Source organism: Hesperophylax consimilis, chromosome 8 (assembly GCF_061612785.1).
Source record: "Hesperophylax consimilis isolate HC1 chromosome 8, BYU_Hcon_1.0, whole genome shotgun sequence".
In the NCBI taxonomy this organism is placed as follows: Eukaryota; Metazoa; Arthropoda; class Insecta; order Trichoptera; family Limnephilidae; genus Hesperophylax; species Hesperophylax consimilis.
In genome coordinates, this window is record NC_142843.1 from 28,711,197 (window position 1) to 28,733,546 (window position 22,350).

Below are 22,350 nucleotides of genomic sequence, written 5' to 3' on the forward strand. Positions count from 1 at the left end.
TGTTTTCAAATTTTTCTATAACCACCGAGGAAATATTTCACAAGTCGTATCAAGTAATATCATTTTTATATGAAGATTATTTTAGGATATGAAAATATGTGAAATGTGCATAGAAAAGCTAAGAGAAAGAATGCATTCTTACGATTTGTATTAATACCATTAAATTTAGTTCTACAAACATAATTCAGAAAATTTGACATATTGCATCGGAAACTAAAGTATTGTAATTACAGCGATGCTTAGACTACTTTCATTATAATAGTGTAATTCTTATAAAAGCAATTTAATGAGGTTCTAATTCTTACAAAACATAGTTATGTAATGAATAAAAAAATCTCTTAGATACTCGATTAGTCGAAGAGAAACCTGGGAATTGGTGAACTAAAACTATCAGCACGTTTGGTTAATCTTTTGAAATCATCGCAATGCGTTGAATTAAATCATCTTGATTTTATTATACTTATGCTCAAGATGATTAAATACTTACGATTACCATTACTTCTTGGGTAAAAACACTTTCTATAAAATGTGTGAGATTGTTAAGTTTGTCAATCTTTCGTATGGAATATAGGAAGCATGGGAATTAAATAATATAATATAATGCGTTTTTATTGCCTCTGTAAATATTAAAGAACACTGTGCATATTGTTCACATTAAGATTGAAATAAAGCGTTATATCTTTTTTACCAAAATATCAACAGATCTTGTAAAATGTAAACCAATATTATCAAATTATAAACATCGTTTCTTTTGAACAATGATGTGATGAAAACGCAGTGTTATCGAATTGTATACATGAAATCTGCCAATTTATTTAACAATGATTCAAATAAACGATCGTTTTCAAATACATCTATATAATTTAGATTTTGTTTTCGTCAATGAATGCAACTCTTGGAAGTTGAAATAAACCTACTTCCCGACATCCGATTGAGCTGAAATTTCTCTAAAGTTGGATGGCATTACTGCAATTAATATATGAAAAAAATGTCGGTACAAGCCAAAGGGGATTTATTTATTTATTTATATATAATTTGTACATTTATTTATAACAATTACAGGTAATAAAGCCTAAGACGTTATAATTGTACCATTTATGCAGTGTATATGCAATGCCAAAAATCTCGCAAATGCGCTATAGGACACAAAAAATAAATCTAATTTTTTATCTACCGCATTCAAAAAGTACGTGGCTCTCCCTACAGGTGAGTTCATTAATAAATTAGTGCGGCTTGCTCTACTATATAGAAGGTTGTGATGACGTCCTCGAGAGTGAGACTCTGGTACAAAAAAATTATTAGATAAGTGACCGTTTATTAGTTGGAAAAAATATTTAAGCAAAGCAATACCTCTTCGTGTCTCTAGGGAGTGGTAATAAATTGGTCATGCCTAATATATAAATCGATGGGTAAAGCCAAGGGTAACGTCCATAGAGCCGCGAGAATAAAAACCTTAAAAAAATTTTATGGACTCTTTCAATGCGTAAAGTGTATGTTAATTCATGTGGAGCCCAGATAATCGAGTTTGATTCAAGTACACTTAGGACTAGTGTGTTATATAATAACGTCAGTGTTTTTGTGTTACGAAACGGATATGAGTTTCTAATTACGAAGCCGAGAAGCCTGTGTCCTCTGCTTATTAAATCATCGATGTGTTGGTGAAAAGTTAGTTTGCTGTCGTAAATAACTCCTAGATCTTTGATTTGGTTTAGGTGTTGGAGAATAATTTCATTGATTGTATATTCAAATACATGCGGTTTCTTTGATCTTGTATACGAGACGATATTGCACTTGGGTGTACTGAAGTTCAAGCCATTTATTTTGGCCCAGTTTGAGACGCAGTCAATGTCACGTTGAAGGAGAATACAGTCAAGATGGTTTTTTATTGAGCGATATAGTTTCAAGTCTTCTGCAAATAGTAAATACAGCGAATGTGTGATGACTGAACCAATATCGTTAATAAAAATCAGAAACAGAAGTGGTCCAAGGATGGACCCCTGAGGAACTCCAGAAAAAACTATGAATTCCAAAGAACTGGAACCCTTATAATAAACAAACTGTCTACGATTTCGAAAATATGAAGCAAAAATTTGGTTCTGTTGTTAGCGCGGTTGACTCCAGTTCCTGGAGAGGAAGGTTCAATCCTTAGCCAAACCTAAAAAAAAAAATTAAATGCATCTATTAATAATAATAGACGTATCACAGTAACAACACTTTTTTCGTATTGACTTTTTCGAAGTATTATAATGAATTTTCCTTAATTACCAAAAAAATACATAATTTGTTACAAAAATAAGCACAAACAGTACGAAAAGATGCAGTAATCTATTTAGTGATTTATTTCTTCCTGAAGAGAAATGTTTAATCGCTCTTCATTAATACAAGTAAATCAACTACTAATAGTTCTTACACTTCTTACGCAAGTCAGATTACATCCCATCATTCCATGTAATTTTGGGACGTTTACCGGCTTAATTATAATGCTATCAACAGTGTTCATTTCTTTAACTAAGACAGTTACTTTATTCGCTTTGAATTAAGATTCTGAATACTGATTATTTGAGTCAAGTTACTCGTAAAAATTATAATATCGATCTAGGCCAGCGGTTGGCATCGTTTTACCGCGTTAAGAAAGTGGGTTACAACGATCCAGGTGAGTTTAGGATTTAATGTGAAGATAATTAACGTGATGATAATATCACCGGCGTTTCCGTTTTATTATGGAGTATTATGTTTTATCACGTAGGTAATAACGTGATTATAAATTAAATTAAATTAAGGTTGGTTTGAACGCTACACCAAACAATGATTCTATTTACCTGGCTTTATGTTGTAGTGTGCTGAAAAATATAACATATTCATTGGACTTGGACTTGAAGCTTTTACACGGCTTCGAAATAACACGGTGTTACATTCATTGATGTCGTACCAAATATGGATAAACAGGTTTTCTCTATTATTTTATAGTGATAGTGATCTTTGTTACGATTTTTAAAAGAAAATTAAGATATTATAAAGAATAATGAATTTTATATTTTGATTTTCAGAATTTATTTTTACACAGGTATACTTTTTGAACATTCCACTACCCTATAAGATATCCGAGAATTTTTCGATTTTTTTTTATAAATAAATAAATAGGAGTATATAATCATAGTATATATAATATTATTTATTATATATCAGATATATATATATATATATCGATAGCAATGTCAACATTTTATAATAATTCAAATATTAATCAAATGATTTAAAAAAAAAATTAAAATCGGAGTTGCAAAAAATAAAATTTCTTTAGTATTATCAAGTACACGAAATAGTTGGCCATGTATAAAATAACAGATAAAATAAAAACATAAATATTTATATTAATTTTCTTTCTCAGACTGTTGGCATTGATAGTCCCTAGGGACAATTTTAAAATATCCATATTTTACTATAAAGTTAGTACTGTTCTTCGTTGATATTTCTAAAATAAATAATATCGAAAAAATTAGAGTTTTCAAGAATCACTTTAACTTGTTAGATTTAATAATATAAATTAATCCATTTCACACTTTATTTAAAATATACTCGGCGTCATAAAAATCAGAGGAAAAAATAAGTTTTAACCGTTAGTTTACCAGATCAAATACATCTAAAAATTGATATCAATTGCAAGTACATTTAACGACCTTTTATAAGTCAACAGTTTCATTTCATAAACGATAAAACCTTTTCGAGTACGGGACGTAAAAATAATGTTGCGCGTATAATTTTACAGGTGCCACAACTTGTGTCACCTTCCTGGGCTATAAAACGAGTCAATTGTAGGTCATTCACTATTCGAATGCTGAAGAGGACAAACGTAAATAATTATCGCTAGAAAACAACCCTTTAAAATGGACACCACTGCTGACGATGCCGTTCAAGTGGTGGCACTACTGCAACCAGGGATGCGACAATCTGATGTTGCTCTGCAACTAAGCTCCAGGGTTTTCCAGTGGCTTCATCCGGAGGCGTGGATCAGGGCTACGAAAGAGAAAATCGCTTTATAATAATAGCTCATAAGATTTTGCAATAGGTGCGATTTTTACGACGCTGAGTGTATTTGTTACAATACGAAACTACGAATTGTCATGCAGTGAAATCAAGATATATACTATTAATAAATATAAATTTAAGTTATGCTTACAAATTTCATCCACAAGTTTAAGTTTTTTTTATATTTACTCCACACAGGAGGCCCTGAAGAAAATAATTTCCCTCAGGGCCTATGTCATCTTTGGGGATGCTGTGTGGAGGGTCTTTTTGTGGAGAGGAAGGAGTGAACATGGGTCTTGAAGAGTCCCATGTTGTAGGAGGGAGGAAACACAGAGGCCGGCAGTTCGTTCCACAGCCGAGCTGTTGAACTTAAGAACGAATCATAGAAGCGACCCGTTCTCATGTGACAAGTGTCAACTGTGTACAAATGTTGGGCGCGCGTTTGGCGTGTATCCCGACTACGCACCGGTGCCGAAGGGATCAATGACGCTAGTTCTTCAGAGCATCTTCCATTGTAATACCGATAGAATAAGGACAGCATACCTACCTGACGCCTGTGCTCTAAAGATTGCAGTCCGTTTGTTAAGATTGGGGAATCTATCAAACGGACCGCCCGTTTCTGCACAGAGTCAAGGGTTTTTTTCAGGTATTTTGGGGCTCCAGACCAGAGATGGCTGCCAAATTCGACAGTAGGGCGCACTTGCGATTTGTACAGGGTGAGCAGTTGAGTACTATTAAAGTATCTGCGGGCCCTGTACAGTACGCCCAGCTTCTGAGAGGCCAACTTTACTCTAGCTTCGATGGAGCCCCCGTACCTGAGCTGGTCACTTATAGTTACACCAAGCATATCAATGGAAGGCCTGTTCGGAAGATTGCTTCCGTTGAAGGAGACTAGATTATCATTTGGATCCCTTTTAGACGTAATCAGACAGGATTGGGTCTTTGAAACATTAAATTCGACGAGATTATTTTTACCCCAGGAGGAAATACTCTCGAGATAACCGTCCATTCTCTGCTTCAAAGCCCTCCGAGCCGTTGGAGTTTGTGTGCCCTTTGGGGGCTTGTCAAACAAAAAGCTATCATGAACTGTACTGTCATCCGCGTAACAATGAATCGGTGCACATGTCAAAAGGTAGTAATTAGTTATTAATTAATAATTATGATATTGTTATACTAGACTTTAGAAAGATTAGACATTATTTTACAATTTGTCTAGTTACAAAGGCTACTTTGCTGCTTTTTGCGTATTGCTATAAAACTGCATTATCATTGCTAATGAGCCTGTCTGCCTACGTAAATTATTTGAACGATTTAAGATTCAGGCACCTGTCGATGCAATGATAGAGAAAGGATAATATCTGCAGATTTCAGCCTTGATAAACTAATCCAACTGCCATTCTATTAGAGTTAACATTCATTAAAAATGTTGAGGTCGTCTAGATTCTAGATCTATCCGAGCCTGCTGCGTCTTAGTTATCTCACACTTTAGTAATTATTTAGTTATTTTGCTTATCTTAGTCGTGGCCTAGTAATCTTCCACACATATTATATCAATAACTCTATCGTTATGTAATGACTTAAGACGAGACAATACCCAAAAATAAAGCCAGAATCTTAACAATGTAAGTGAAGCAACGTGCACAAAAATATGCGATGCGCGGCTCTGCTGTATTGGCCAGATCCAAGGATGAGATTGCCCTATCAAATCTCTAAAACAAAGTGGGACGATATAAGTGATGAAGACGTGGCTCGGCGTAATGGACGGACCTACGATAGGCTTTGCCCTACCAGGATTGGAAAAAAATATATATACGTGGGGTATTTCTGATGAATGTATTAATACAATTTCAAATATTTCTAGAAGGATCCCTCGGGGAGTTACTATTTCATCGTCTAAAAAAATAAAATCTGGTGCTGACCGCTATTTTAACAGTAGAAAAACGTTTAATAAAATTTTCAAACCATTTTACACAAAATATTTTAATAGAAAAGTACTGTTTTTATTAATCTTAAATATAAATAACTTACATCCGTAGGGATCCCTCTAGAAACATTTCAGATTTTAGTAATAAATTCGTCATAAATAATTAAAATGTCAGCGTCGTTATTAATAGAAATATGTGAAATTAACGATAGCGTACTGTCTTAGAGAGATATAATTAGGCGTAAACATTTTGGCTACATTATGAATTATTGATAAATAACATGATATATGAATTATACATAAGAACTTCAATGTTGTAAACCTACTTCTATAAGACAGTGCTTTGCAATGCTGAAATTATAAAATATTATTGAAAAATGCCACTCTTATAACGGCTGGATATTTTATTCTGTTGCCCATGATCTCTTACGTAATACTCTGTGCCTATGATAGAGTTTTTATTTGATGTGCATAATATATAATGCTACGAATAAACAGGACAAAATTTACGCGAGTCGAGCGAATTATGGGAAAGGAACGAATGGAATGGCGCGAAACGCCGGCGCCGCGCCGGCCGTTCCAGTTGCTTTGTTCCTTTTTTCATATTTTGCAGACCTGGCGGCTCTTATACGGACACCTTATATAGGGTGCCCGGGGATAAAGTATTAACTTCGGGAGGTGATATGATCGTAGAAATAAAAAAGGTATTTATCACTTTTCGAAAATTCCTTGTTTTGTTCCAATAGAAAAATTCAAACTACATTTGATCTTTAGAATTTCTAAAAAATATATATATTTTTTTACTTGTACTATCATTAGAGATGGCAAAATTTAGCATTAATTTTCAGATTTTTTAGCATTAACAATTGGAAATTTAGCGTTTTATAGCATTTTGAGGCATAATTTAGCGTTTTGTAGCAAAATAGAATTTTTTTAATTTTTTTAATGTTTTTAGCGCATATTTTAAGTATTTTTGAAAAATATATGTTTAACCTTCATTTGCAAGTATTTCCATGTGAAAGATTATAAAAAAATAATTATAATATTAAATTAATAAGGAAGGAAACTCTAAGTACGGGTCGAACACAAACACAACAAATGCAGATTGCGATTAACATCAATAAGCGTAATTTATTTCGCACAAATTGTGTAATGCCAAAAAGCAATTTTAGCCTACAGTACAAAAATATTAAATATTTACACATAAAATAGTAACAAAATTATAAAAAATCGTAGGAAAGGCTTCCAAAAATGAAATAAAGTAGGCATAATACTTTTCCCTGCACATTCACATGAAACTACCTTCCTTATGCATTTTTCTCAATTCTTCTTTAGTTGTACTGGACTAAATATTACTGTATCAGCTTCTCCAATTTGTATGGTTCTTTGACTTCTGAAATACGCTATATTCTCGGAAAGCGTTTAAATTCAGCGTACAGTATAAATTAAAAATATTAAATATTTACACATAAAATAGTAACAGAATTGTAAAAAGAGGTAGGACAGGCTTCCAAAAATGAAATAAAGTAGGCATATTTGAAATACAGGTAAATACAAAAAAACAATGGAAAAGGCACTTTACTGATTGAATGATAGCATTGCGCACGTTTCAATAGTGGGCTCCTTCATTCTCGTACGCCTGTCAGTCAATACCCGGTATTTTCGGGAAATTCGCGCCTATTTCGCTAAATAGAATAATTTAGCTGAAATACGGCCAAAATCACATTTTTCGCGTTAATTCGCGAAATAGAAATCACTAGAAACACTTTCAAATGCTTTGGAACGCAAAGAAAACTTATAAATGCCCTATTTTCGAACCATAAATATTTTTTCGCGTTTTTAGTTAAAACGAAATTTTGCCATCTCTAACTATCATGTATAATCAATCCGCGAAGTTACTGCACTTTATTATCGGCCACCTTGTATTTATAATTACTAATAATAAGACATGACTTCAAAGATCAAGTACAGTTTAATAAATTGTCCATTCTGCGTGTATTGTACCGTATATTACTTGAAAGGAATGTATTTATGACCCTTTGGTCACGAGTTCGTTTCTTAAATTACATTGTGAATTTAAAAATATTATATCGAAGTAGAAAATTATTGAAATGGTCCTAAAAACAGGTTTTGAGAAAATAGGTACGATAAATCTCTCAAAGAAAAGTTGTTGAATAATTCCTCAAATTTTAAGTTTTCTGAAAGTTCTATTCAATTTATGTTACTATTCAATTGCTGTGAATCAACTGACCCATAATGGAATAATAACATGAGAATTAACTTTCAAATTTGATGAATTCTTCAAATTCTGTCTAACTGGCCCAAGAGGTAAGTGACCTCTGTGGAGTATATATATATTTTTTTACATGAAACCCACACAGAAGACTCTGAGAAAAATAATTTCCCTCGGGGCTTATGTCATCTTTGGGGGTGCTGTGTGGAGGAATCTAGGGACCAGTGTGTCCAGGAGTGACGTATAAATATATTCCTCCCGCAAAACAGCCTCTCCCGACCTGGCACGCCACCCAGCTAGTGGGTAGGGGCATCCTGAACACACCTCACCCGATGAACCCGGGCATATTACACGCTTTATGTTTGGTGTTATGATGTTAATTATTATGTTTGATGGAGAATCTCCATTGAAGATAACAAAATTGCAGTAAAAATATATCTTACAAATTTATTATTTTTATAGTTGAATTACTTAACCAGTAAAATCTCATTGTAATATTTAATAATTGAAGGCAATATTAACGACTCTCAAATGGAAGATGTAAAACAGAAAAAAAATTCAGTCGCATGTAGGAATTGAACCCAAAACCTCTTCCTTGCTGGGGAAGGGATCTGACCACTGCGCTAATTCGACCATATCTTAATTTACGTAATTTTTAACTATATCAAACATCGAATGAGAGCTACTAACATTGCCTTCATTTTCTTAACACATTTTTTGGCTGGTATCTTTATGTATGTTGGGAAGATTCTACCCGAACTTGAGTCTTGGATAAATATATTCATTTTAATTTTAATATGCGTCATCTATTCTTTTCTGATTTACATATTTTGTTTGAGATTTATTTATAGATGTATTTTCTTCAATAATTATCTATATTATTGTTGAATTGGGCTACAGATATAGGTTTTACCGGTTTCAATGCCACTACTCCATCGCCAAGGCATGTAATAGCAATAATAGCATGTGTAATAAGAATAATTTTATTTTGGTACGGTTAGGTTAAGAAATCTTTTCTCAAAAAAAGGTCGGCTTTGTAACTGAAAATAAGGTGGCTTAATCAAAGACATATATCTTTTTATACTTAATAAATTATGGTAGGTACCTCATTAAAAGTGAATATACAAAGGGTTTTAACTGATTGTAAATTCGGTATTTTTGACAGCATTAAAATAATAATAATTGTCTGTAGATTACTTTATTCATTGCGGCATACTTTCATGAAATCGTGTGTCGTTCTGACAGATTGCCAAGTTCCTTGGATATCAATAACTCTGTCATAGTCACTAAATATGCTAATTAATATGGTCCTGCCCCCGAGCGCTCCGCTGTAACCTCTCTTTCTGATACATGCGTCGTTTATAAGAAAGAGAGACAGGTTACAACGGAATTATTAGCGGAATGCATAAGAATAAGTGAGCTTGGCCTTTTGTACGGATATTTAATGAAGGTCTCCCTTTCCACTGTTCCAACCAATCAGATTACAGCGTCTTTGTTTTGGTTAGGGGTATAAAAAATACACACTCGTATAAACACTTGGAATACAATAACCCATCAAGCGAATCGTTCTATTGTCAGCATACCAGTGTCGGATCTAGTATAGGTGCAGTTGGAAATTGTAACCAAGGCGTACAATCGAAAATTAAAGTCAATAAAAAAAAATGTTAAGAATTGCTTCATCAATGGCATCAATCTAACGATACCATCATCTATACCTATCTTAAAAGTACGTAAGTAAGTCGCGGCTCGTCGTCATCAAAACGTTAACCGCATATTCACTTTTTTACAATATAAATAAACCTTTAACCCCTAACAAGGATTACTCGCCAAAAGTTTTTTCTCTCAAATTCGAGAACCGCCCAAGAGTCTACATTACCCGGATTCAGTTGGATCGTATCTCCAATATGGGTATTCTATAAGGCTGATTGAAGTGGGCAAGGAAGGATTTATAGAAATGAAGGTTGCGAAGGACTTGGAGAGATCTGATCATCCACCACGGCTAAAGCCTCTTAAAACTACGTTTAACGTCTGAATGGTGTTCTCTCTTTATGAATGCGGAATAATGAATTAAATGGGGGTTAAATTTATACATTGGGAAACGGGCGCTGAATGCTGTTGGTCCGACTCTGCAGCCAATTTCTTTATTTAGGTTTAGTGTTTTAAAATATGGATGCAATCGCCCCACGTATTGTTTTAGAGGTTCTTTTGAAAAGCACCGCATTATTTTATTTAAATTAAAACCATTAAGAACCACCTACCATTTTTGTTCATTTTAGTTCTGTTAAGTCGTTATTATTTTCCGCTGGACGATTTTTTCGTCTCTTCCACTTAACTGCATTAATTAACACTTAAATTATTACTTTAAGATTTTTATCAATACAACCGTTAGTTAAACTGTGATAAAAATGAAATCAATTCTTCTTCTAAACGCATTCCAAAGCGGATTATCGCGACTGTTCAAAATATTTGTGGCTAAATCTAATCTAAAGCAATATTTAAATTAGGCATCTCTGCTGAAAAAATAATAATAATTTAAAATTACGAATCATAATAGAGTCCCGTTCAAAGCCACTGAACCCTTCTGTTCTTTTGTCTGAGGTCGATGACCCTTTAAGAAAGGGGAAGGTGAATATCTGTTAGCAGGTGCTTCATTTTTAATTTGACAACCAGAATTTACGAAGTCCTTTCACAATTAAAGGTTGTGCTTTTGAATTTCGATTTTTGAAGACTTCTTTTTATTGCGTTTGTATTTAAAGCATACTCAGAGGTACTAAGGAATACTTTTGGTAAGGAGATAGGTATATATTTGGGTTTTGAAGGAATGTTTAGAGGGTAAAATAGCATCCTTTGGAGAATTCACACAATTGCATGGGATTGACCAGCTCGAATACCAGGACTTGATAGTATCTATATCATGATTATTTTCACCCTCTTTTCTTACTGGGGTCGGAGATCAGAAACTTAGTCAAGACATATACCTTCGTAAGGCGTCTCTATTTTACGCTAGTGTGGTGTTATCGGTCCATTGCACACCAAATCTGTCATCGCATAACTTCTGAATATATTTCTCTCGGGAAATACCAATTGCATTTTTGTCAGCTCATCAATTTTCAGGTAAATAATCATATTAGGTGTATAAAATGAAAAATGTATTTCAAGCAAAAATATCACAATATGTCAGTCTAAAATCGTATTAAAAAGTATTAAATCGTACTGTGTTTTACGTAAAATGGAAAGATTTAGTTTTATATTTTTATTGTGAGTTAAATATAATGGAGATTAATCTTCGTAAATAACGTCTTAATTTCAGTAAGGTTTCAACATCATTTGAAATGTAAATTATAAAAAGATTACTTACCTACTTATGTTATTTAATTTGAATATCGACATAAGGGCAATGTGCGAAATGTGTGGTTCACTTCAAAGCCTGACACTACTAGGTAGGTATGTCTCCGTAAAGTGATTAATGTTATATCTTAGTGGCATATTTTCAATTCGCAACTCATCTTTGTATTTATAAACATGAATACAGAACAGTATTATTATTATTTCATTGTTTTATCGTTTCAAACTTTCTGAAGTAAAAAAAGGAAATTTCGTGATACTTTTATGTTGGGAGATTTTTTAAAATTCAAATATTCTAACATGAGAATGGGCCTTGGTGTTATTTAAACTAAAAGAAAGGATTGCTTACTTGAGATTCAAGTCACGAAGGAAATTTGCAAACAATAATTTAAGCAAATGCATGAGCACAAAATGCTTATTTTGCAAGACAAAGCCGAGAAGAACACTTCACATTTACAATATTGTTTCGTGGTAAGCGTAATTGCTTTTCTCCTACGTTTAGAAGGGATATATATACCATTTCACGTTGTGAGAAAATATTATTCCGAGAGCTGGCTTAATGTAGATAGAAACCTACGTTATATTTTCAAAGGAAACAACGACTTGGAACAATGATGTTTGGGCAGAGTACTGGCACATTGCTACACGGACAAAAATGAGTATTGCGAATTTATTAAGAATCTTTTCAAATTATTCGTACATCGGTTAAAACGGGAATTTTGGACCTTAATGAATGAATAAACTTCAGTAAATGACGAGTATTATCATGATGTTTGAACACGTGTTCATAAAAATCCCAATATTTTCGCATTTCGTCATCATATTATTATAAACGCAAATATATGTGTATTTTAGGAATTTGCTCAATGTTTATCAATAAACCAATAATTTGAAGAGATTCGCAATCTCACTACCTCGATACAAAGGGCCATCCCGTCAAACCTGATTCAAAATGAAGAAGGATTCCCATGAAGATGAAAAGACAAAAAAGAAATTTCCTTACATATTCGAGAGGGAATTTGACATCACTTCTTTCCCTCACACCTTTTTAAAATTCACCTTCTTGGCTATTGACCCCCTATTGTTCTTTCTCTGGTCTAGAAGTGGGAACTCTAGACCACATATTTTTTGGTTGTCCCTGTCTTAACAGATATCCTCTCTTCTATTAAGCAATATCTAAAATTTCCTCCCCTTTGTTCAACAAATCGACTCCAATCTTCCATATGAAATTTGACAATGAAATAAAATTAATACTTATATAAATTCGCCTTCCCTCTCTTCATAAATTGAAATGATGACCTAGAACACCTTGGAGCTTTCTCTTTTGCATGCGTTATTTATTTGAAATTAAACATGTCCTTCTGTGATACAAAAGTATCTGTATCAGGCAAGAAGATAAAGAATAGGAGGCTGAAGATAAAATCGTATTGTTATTTAAAAACGACATCTAAAAAAAACAGTTAAACGTGGTGCTTAAATAACAGCATTATGTTTTCTTTTATTGCCATCGATCATTATAGTAATTATTTGTTAAGCCTATAAAAACCGCCATGCTTAGTATCGAGTAGAGAGTTGTAGGTATAATATGGCAAAAACCATTAAATTCAGCGAACGAATGAACGGTACATTGCTCCATTAAGTTTGAGTTTTTACGAGCAAATACCAACAAAGGCGAAGGTTTCGATATTTTTTCATGCGGAACCGGACTTATCGATCAATTGTTTTGTGATCAACGTTCAAACTTATATTTACGCACGTCGTAATCCCTATCGTAAATTGACACATAAAACAATTATATGTACTTTTCTCCTTATTACCACGGCTCGCGGTGGCGTAGGCATGGTTAAAACGGCCTTAATCTGGATGTAAGGCCGGCTTAACTGTATCTAAACGGTGATATTATTATTTAGATGTGTTATCGAACATAATAATAATTTGTCGTTATGTATAGGAATATCAGACACAGAGTAACCCTAAACTAATGCTTAAGTAATGTTTGCTTAGCTTTGGGGATTTTTTTTCTTATTCATTTCTTTATTGTGAATACCGCACAAGAGTTCCAATTGCTCTCAACTGTCGGAGTCAGTGGGATTATGGCATCCCTAATTGGAGTATGTTATGAAGCTGAAAGGAGTAGGGAAGAGAGGGGAGTGGGAGAGGAAATAAATACCAATCACGCTACCCGAAGGGGTAGGCAGATATGAACCATTACACAACATTGTTTTACACTATTTTATGTACTTATTTATTTATGCTTCAAAAAAGGCTCTTATGTTAAATTTATATCTATTCTTGGCATGAACCGAATGACGCATTTAATTCTCTTGATCGTGACTCGGGTTTCTGGGACGTCCCCTACTTATCCTTCATCCAATTACACATCATATTACAATAAACTGATACTTTTTACTTCTTTCTCCGCTCATCTACTCTATACTCTGCATATCAAAATCACACAAGCACCCGTTAAATAATCGTATTACGTCAGTTCTGCATTCATTCCTTATACGTAATGCGCTCGTACATGATTTGAACACGCATACGTCTCGGGGATCTCACTTCTTTTTCAATCAGGGCATTTTATTGAGACAGAAAATACATTATCAATAAATATTTATTTCTTTCAAGTCGTTTTATTGTATACGTCATGGATTGTTGACCATGATCGGAAAAAAGAGCACAATGCACCGTGACACAAGTTGGACAATCACTAAATAATTGCCTTCCCAATGCTCGAATTTCTTGCCAATTTATAAATAATAGTGTATACATAACAATAGTATGGGTGCAGAAGAAAACTCTAGCTTTCAAATTGCGCTGGTAACCGATGATTATAAACTATTATCGATTTGATACAATTTCTTGAATAAATAAAATATCTTAACTTTTAATAAATTTAAACTGCGTTCAGAGAAACAGATTATGATTACTAAGCAAAATGAAAAGAGCGAGTGCAGCAAGTTGGATAAGCTGTTATTAGAATGATATCTTATACCAATGAATACAACTTTCATTGTTTCATTTAGAACAACTTTGGTGAAAAGTGGAAGTTTTTATTATGACTGAAAAAAGAAGCAGGAAATCATCAAGTTAATCTTTTGACATTTAACTCATTTTTTCATTACGTTCAGCGGTAAAAATACATAATGAATAATGCATAGTAAACAAACTTAGCACGGAAGTGCTTAACTAGAATGTTATTGGATAAATAAATGGGTACAGATAAAAATACAAATGTAGGTACCTAAACTAAACTCAGAATTTATAAAATATTAGCTTTATTCACTGTCTACGATTGAGTTTTATCATCAATTTTCATAATATTTAATACCTAATTGAAACATGTGGAACAAACACTATGGCATTGCGATTATTTATTACTGTAAAATATGGTTCCATGAAAACTTAACACAGTGACAATTCAACACACTTTTAAAAAGTGATATAAAGTCATTAGAAACGATTAAAAAAAATTAAACCTAACCTAACCTAACCTAATCTACTTAACCCAGTTAATAAAGTTTTTGTTTCATCACTTTCCATGACTTTATATAACTTTTTAAAGGTGTGATGAATTATCATTTTGATGATTTATCCGGTCACCGTTAAATATATGTTTCTGAGCTCTGTAACTCATGGTGTTATTCAGCGAAAAAGAGTTAAATAGTCCAAATTTCAGAATTTTTTTCAGCACATTTCACGACGCCGAAGCCGGTTTTCTCTACGTCGGACTTCTCATTTTTTTTTTCATTTTTACCGTTGAGATTACGGGTATGTACCTACATACCCGTAATCTAATAGTAGTCTAATTTTACTGTAGACAGAGATTATTGAGTAGTCGATTTCAAAATTGCCTAACGTTGATTCCATCAGTTAATATATTCATGAGAATAATGTACATTCAATAATAACTCTACATAACTTAATGATGTTTTCCCTATTGTTTAGAATTTCAGTGATTTCTCCATATTAAATACTGTTGCCTACATATTCGTGATAGATAGGTGTACCTGCACTATCTACAATAATGTTTGGCGTAACAAATGCCTCTAAATAATTCATGATTATAAATTACAAAGAGTGGTGAAAAGACCTGGTGTTCAGTGTTATCACTTTGACAATATCATAATCTAGAAATAATCAAAAAGGAAACATAATATATCAGTGCAAAACACACATTAATTTAGCATGTTGTTTCATTAAAAATAATATTGTAGATATAACTCCTTTTGATTGAGGTCGTCTTATCATGACCTACGGATAGACATATATTGTGTATAAATATCCTGCTTAGTCCAACAGGTTTTATATATAATCTTAAAATACTATTGTATTGGATTCAAAGAGTCATACATTAATTTTATAAATAATAAATTCAAAGCTTTTACTTAGCTCTTGAGATCATTTCACAGTATTAGGTATATCTTACATTACTCCCAATTTAGTTTAGAATTGAAAAAGTCTGTAACATGGTAATTTACTGTCGGTTGAGATTATTGTCAATATATTTTCTTTGGATGGTTTGCAGAATTTGCTATAATAAGGAACACCAGTCCCTTTTTTATTTAACCGATAATGAATGACCTTATAACTTTAATACAGGTATATTTTTTTAATGTTGTAGGTAGTTGTTTTTAATAGTTTAAATAATCTTTAAAGTTTCAATTTTTCGGTTCTCCCCAAATCGCACCAAATCTGTGATTTGTCTGTGTGACGTCATCTGTCACAAAAACTACATCTTAATTTAGAAGAACACTAGGTAAAATTTCTTCACTTATGTTATTGTATTCGAACAAAGTGCAACATGATAGACAATAATTCATAATTTCAAAAAAATATGAATGAACGAAAAATAGAAATATATATTTAAATGCAAATTTTATCACAGGTAACTAACACAACATGTCTCCATGTTTTGTTCTTCATTTTAAGATCTGTCGGATATGTTATGTTCAATTCATTATATCGTTACCAAGAAACAAATCTTCGCTTAATTAACAGACTATTTATTTTGTCATTAGATGTCCAGTCTGGCGTACGGCGGAGGCACCCGGGGCCGCGCGCGCGCCGGCCCGGGCTCCACCATGTCCTGCGACAGCGACATCCGCTTCACGCGTCGCCACCTCAGCCAGGGCTGCCGTTGTGGCTGCGCGCTGCTGGCCGCATTCTTCGTCTTCCTGCTGGTGGCGGCCGTCTGCGTCTACGTAGGCTGTAAGTATAATCAAAATACCCATACTAAGTAGTTCTGTGAATCAAATCCTAAATTTCCTCTGAAATCATTAGATTTGTAAGTAACCACTTACATTATAAACCATATATATTTTGTTTAAGGTAAAATTAAAAAAATATCAAATAAGGAATAATTATACAATTTCTCCAAAGGAACGTCACTATCTCAATGTAAATTCTATTTTCTAACTTTCTTCTTGTCGTTTGGTACCACAAAGTCCGAATAAACACGGGGATTTGAAAAAAATATCTTTGCATCGGTTGTTTGGTCTCCATTTTACAAAATCCACATAAACAAAATCGAAGCAATTCAAAACAAATTCCTAAAATATCTTTGTTACTAGTCATTTGAAAGATTTAATAATTATGCAGAGGCAGCATCATACTTTAAAATTGATTCACTGAGTGTACGGAGGCATCATAAGGATGCACTATTCCTGTATAAAGTAGTTAAAAATAATATTCAATGCCCAGAGTTGCTAAATAAAATTCAATTCAGTGTACCTGCGCGTTCAACACGCTCTTCTGTCCTGTTCAGGGTGGATCAATGCAAAACGAACTCTAAGCAGAATTCTTGCCTGAACAGACCATGCAATAATTACAATAGCGTATTATCCAAGGTGGATATTTTCAGTTGCGAACTTACCAAGTACAAGAGGCCCATAAAATAATATTTCTCTGATGGTTTGTGAATAATTTTATGTCTCTATTTTTTATATTTCTATTATGATGTGATTTATATATTCAACCTCTCTCCATGGCTATAAATGATTTGTTTTGTAAGTTTTTCGTTTTATATAATCTTATGTTTTGATATAAATTTTTGAATTCATATTCCTTTCTTACAAATTCAATTTAATTATTCCTTATTATGCTGTCTCTGTAGAGGTAAAGTCACAATGAGTAAATCCATAATTGGCTTTATTTTGGCTATATAATACTTATGTACAAACTGAAATAAATGTAAACTGTCGATTTCCCGAAAATTTATAAATAGATTAAAACACCTTGAAACGGAAAAGTAACGTAAAAACAAATATATAGATGAACGAAATGCAAACTTTTCTATGCTCAGTCAATCAATTGATTAACAGGATTTCAGCCTCTAACTTGTCCTCTGACACTTGAAGCAAGATTGAAGCACACTTTAATCTGTTTGACGGTTGATAGATTCGCCTCCTCAACGATCATAAGTCACAAGTGGCGATATATCAATAGCCACTGGTTCTTAGGTCAATACTTCCTAAAGCGTACGGCTGCTATCATCAACCAACACGACAATGACACCATCATTATTTTTAGATTGGATTTAACTTTAATAAAAGTTCACATTATATTACGTAGATAATGTATTATATACTCACTAAGAACATTATAGGAATCGTCATGAAAGATCGAATTTTTACAATTATTTAAAACTATTCTAAGACGTTGACGGAAGGAAGAGCTGTAAGCAAGGATTTTCTTCAATATTAAATCAGTACACTATCAAAATTTCTCACAAATAGAACGTTACAAATTGAGCTTGCTCGTAGAGAATAATAGATGCGTTCTATCCAGACGACTTAAATATTGTTCTGGGCATTTGACTTCAGTCCGAAAGTTGCCAGTTCGATTCCAGCCCAGTTAAATAGTCACCAAACCGGTTGTTCATTTATTTATTCCATATTATTTTCTTGTACGGCTCTGGTAACAATTCGAATGAAACGGTGATCTGATAATCATTCGCATGTCAGCGAAATTGACATTTAACTCCGATGAAACGTATCAGTTTCCAAATTGAAATTTCTTATATTGAAAGCGTTAGTCGCAAAACACGTACACAAATAAATATTCAATCATTTTCAGTAAATCTGTTTCATTCAAACTAATGACTTTACCATTTACATTATTAGTCTATTTGTCTTATTGACGTAAAAATAATTACGAATCAAGTTCCGGGGCTTTTCGTTTCCATTGCGGAAATTGAATATTACCATGAACTCAATGAAGTGGGTTTACGTGGTTTAGACGTTAGAGAAACTTAATATTGCAAGCTTCGAAGCTTGTCTGCTTCGGTGGATTAGGCCTTTAATAGTGGTATTATGCTCGATATTGGATATTATTTTACTCTGAACCATAATAAAACCTTGTTTTTTTTTTTTCTGAAAAGTGTTTAGCAAATAATTTTATTAATTTATGAAATAATATTGATGAAACAAGTATCTAGAATAACACACATAATATTCTTGATTCTGATATTATTATAAACGTCGAACGATCATAATATTATTAGTGAGTCATAGTCGAAGAAGAAAATAGTCGAAGGCTTTTGTGTCGAGGAGTAAGGCTCTCGACTATCAATCTGGAGGTCGCGGGTTCAACTCCCGGCGTGCGCAAGAAAATTTTATTTCATTTTGTTTGTTTTATATCACAATTTAATCATTTAAAATAATATAAGGTTTATTTGCGGCACGTTCCAGAATGGAAGGTACTCTCAGTATCGCCCTGGAGTAAGACCACCTTTCACAAACGTTTTAGAAACGTTGCTTGAGATGGCCAGGTACTTTATCTTTTCCATTTTCTCCCTTCCCCACTACCTTCAGCTTCACAACAAACCCCTCACACTGGCTCCTGGCGGTTGGGACTCTTGTGCGGTATTCACATAAAAAATCGTAATGAATAAGATTAAGAAATTCATGTGACAACCAATAAACCTAGTCGAACTTTTCGTCGTTCCATAGTTGTAGATACTCTGGTGAAAGACTACCATTCAGAATCGAAACGTCGCTCGAAGTGGCGTTAGCCATGTTTGATGACCAGATCTAAATAGGTAGGTACTTCCCCACCTTCCTCCTCCTCATCGCCACACTCTTCAGCCTCACAACATACTTCAATTGGGGATGCCTTTGTCTCACTGGCTACGGGTAGCAGCGAGCAGTTGGAACTTTTATGCAGTATTCATATAAAAATAACGATAATTACTATTGCATTGAAATAGTAGAGAACTTGGGAGCATTGAGTGGTACACAAATCGTCGACGAAAACCCGCTGCGACAGTTTGGAAATTTCAATGGTTATTTTTAAAAATAACAGAGGGCGCCACTTCCGTTTATAACAATTCTAAACTGTACAGACATTAAGATAATACTACTCAGATATGTACCTACGTGCTAAAACAGCATTCCCATTAAAAACAGGCTTCTAGTAATTTTAGATGGTCTTTTTAAGAAGATACCCGCGGGATAAATCTAGTTCAAATTTAATGCTTCGACATTGTACGGCTCGCGAGTAAAACCTGTATGAATGTAGCTAATATTGACTTAACCTCAAAACCAATGAGTAACGGAATGTACTAGTTTTTTCATTACATTTGTACGTATATAATAACAGCGGACAAAGCGACTGTAATAAGCTGTAAGCGACATAACAAAAAATGATAATTATCATATTATGTGGTTAGGTCTACGTTAGGATCAAAATATATACTTAAAAAAAAACGATAGGAATTTTAGATGGCAATTATTTTGTGCAAGTTTTTTTTGAGGTGGACCCATATAATTATTTGTCAATGAGAAATTATAATTCCCAATTAACCACATTCTTTAAATGCAAGATTCAAGTACCCTAATAACCGACTACTGTTGTTCAATATTTTATTGCGCAACTTGATGAATAATAGAAGTCGAGGACGCCCCAGAAAGACGTAGCATGATCGAGTTAATCAAAAAGGTTTTTTTTTTAATGATGTCAAGAGTCAGAATAACAGAATAGTATGTATGAGACGAAGATGTACGTAAGCAACTATGTATTTTTTGTGAATGCAGCAAGTAAGTATCAACTTTTCAATTCTGAATGTTGTTCTTACACCAGGGCGATACTGAGAGTACCTTCCACTCTGGAATCTTCTGCAAAAATACCTTATATTATTTTAAATGACAAAGTTGTGAAATAATACAAACCAATAAAATAAAATTTACTTGCGCACGTCGGGGTTTGAACCCGCGACCTTCGCCTGTCTGCGGCCTAGGAGTCGAAATGTCTTATTTAGTAATTTGGCGACATCATTTTTCTTTCAAATTGGTATAGATTCAATGTTATCAACCTTAAGTCGCCTACTTAGCTACATTTATAAACCACTAGTAGGCCCGGGCGTACGTTGTCTATGACTTGTATAATAACTCGTTGACTATGTATAATCGGGTCCAAAACTATCCTATCTTTCAAGTTGGAACCAACTAAACACATTCACAAACTTTCATTCAAATCGCTTTGGCGGTGTCGGGGATTAGCGTGTACAACACAGCGACACGTGATTTTTATATATTAAGATAAGATATGTCCTAACATGAACTTCCTCTGTGTTACATCGGTTTTCTTAAACTTGGAACACGTTTATTAGTAAGGCCCATAGTGTAGTGTCTTTCAGTAATGTTCATTATCAAGTAGGTACCTAAATTATTTATGAACTTTCATAATTAATTTATTTCTTAACCATCTCTCATGCAACTGTATACGCTCTACCGAGGAACATTTTAAATACAATATGTAAATTACACGCCTCGGAATAGACTTTGTCTAGTGAGGCATATAAAAAATGTATGTAAATAAATATTACAAACAAATAAACGCCCGGGTTGCCGGCATTCAAATTGAATCAAATACTCGGAGAACCCCCGAAATTCACACCCGCCATGCAAAATAACTTTCCCATTATTTCACAGCTAAAATATATTTGAGTTTTGAGGTCTATTTGGGGTTTATTTACTTTTTTTTCACTACACAAATTTCAACCTTTGTCAGAAAATTCACGTTAAAATTTAAAAATTACAAATTTTATACAAATAGAATATAATTTAGGTACGTTACATTATTTGTCTTCTTATTTAAGAACTAAGTTCCGTTAGAAGTATGAAAATTAAATAATAATCGATTTGAATCCAATCTTTTTTTTATTTTTTTTTTATTTATTGTTTGTTTGTATATATTACATAATACAATTAATGAACTTAAAATGTCCAACTAGGCGATTGCCCGTTTTAGGACATTCCAATATGATAATGTTTTTACATGTAAAATTATAGTAAATTATAGTGTTGACTATTCTGTTGTTAAAAAAAATACATATGTATATTCATATTCTAGAATACTTTCAGTTATATCACGACATATTTTACTATTGTTTAGCTGACATAATAAACTAAAGAAATAGGTATTAATAGATAAAAACAAGAAAATGAATTTGAAAATGAAACTGAATTGAAGAAATTCTGTTGGTAAAGTAATACAAATGTATATTCATAATCTAGTATACTTTCAGTTATACCACGACATTTTTCTCCATTGACTGTTATTTTTTTATTTGAGGTCAAGGTTCAAGTGAACACAATAAACTTCTTTTTGTGGAGTTGAGTGGATTCAAGTTTAAATAATGCTTTTCCGCTGCCGTCATAACATTCACCTTTATTGAGGACATTGTCACACTTTACGGGAAATATTGTCTGTGACACGAAACTGCGAATTCAGTCGTATATACTGTCAATGTTCGATAAATTATCTTTGTGATATTTTGTGCTCATTCTGCAAACTTGGTAGTGCTAAATTAATTTCTAAA

General features: G+C 33.2%; 1 protein-coding gene across 2 annotated transcripts in view; it reads left to right on the top strand.

The window, feature by feature from the left end:
* The window catches only part of LOC149421828 (atrial natriuretic peptide-converting enzyme), a 99,102-nt gene that overhangs the window by 14,420 nt on the left and 62,332 nt on the right, over positions 1-22,350 (top strand). For both annotated transcript variants that reach the window (XM_089634070.1, XM_089634071.1), the window contains exon 3: positions 16,550-16,739. In XM_089634070.1, coding sequence (XP_089490196.1) covers positions 16,550-16,739 — 190 coding nt within the window. The remainder of the gene's footprint in view (positions 1-16,549; positions 16,740-22,350) is intronic.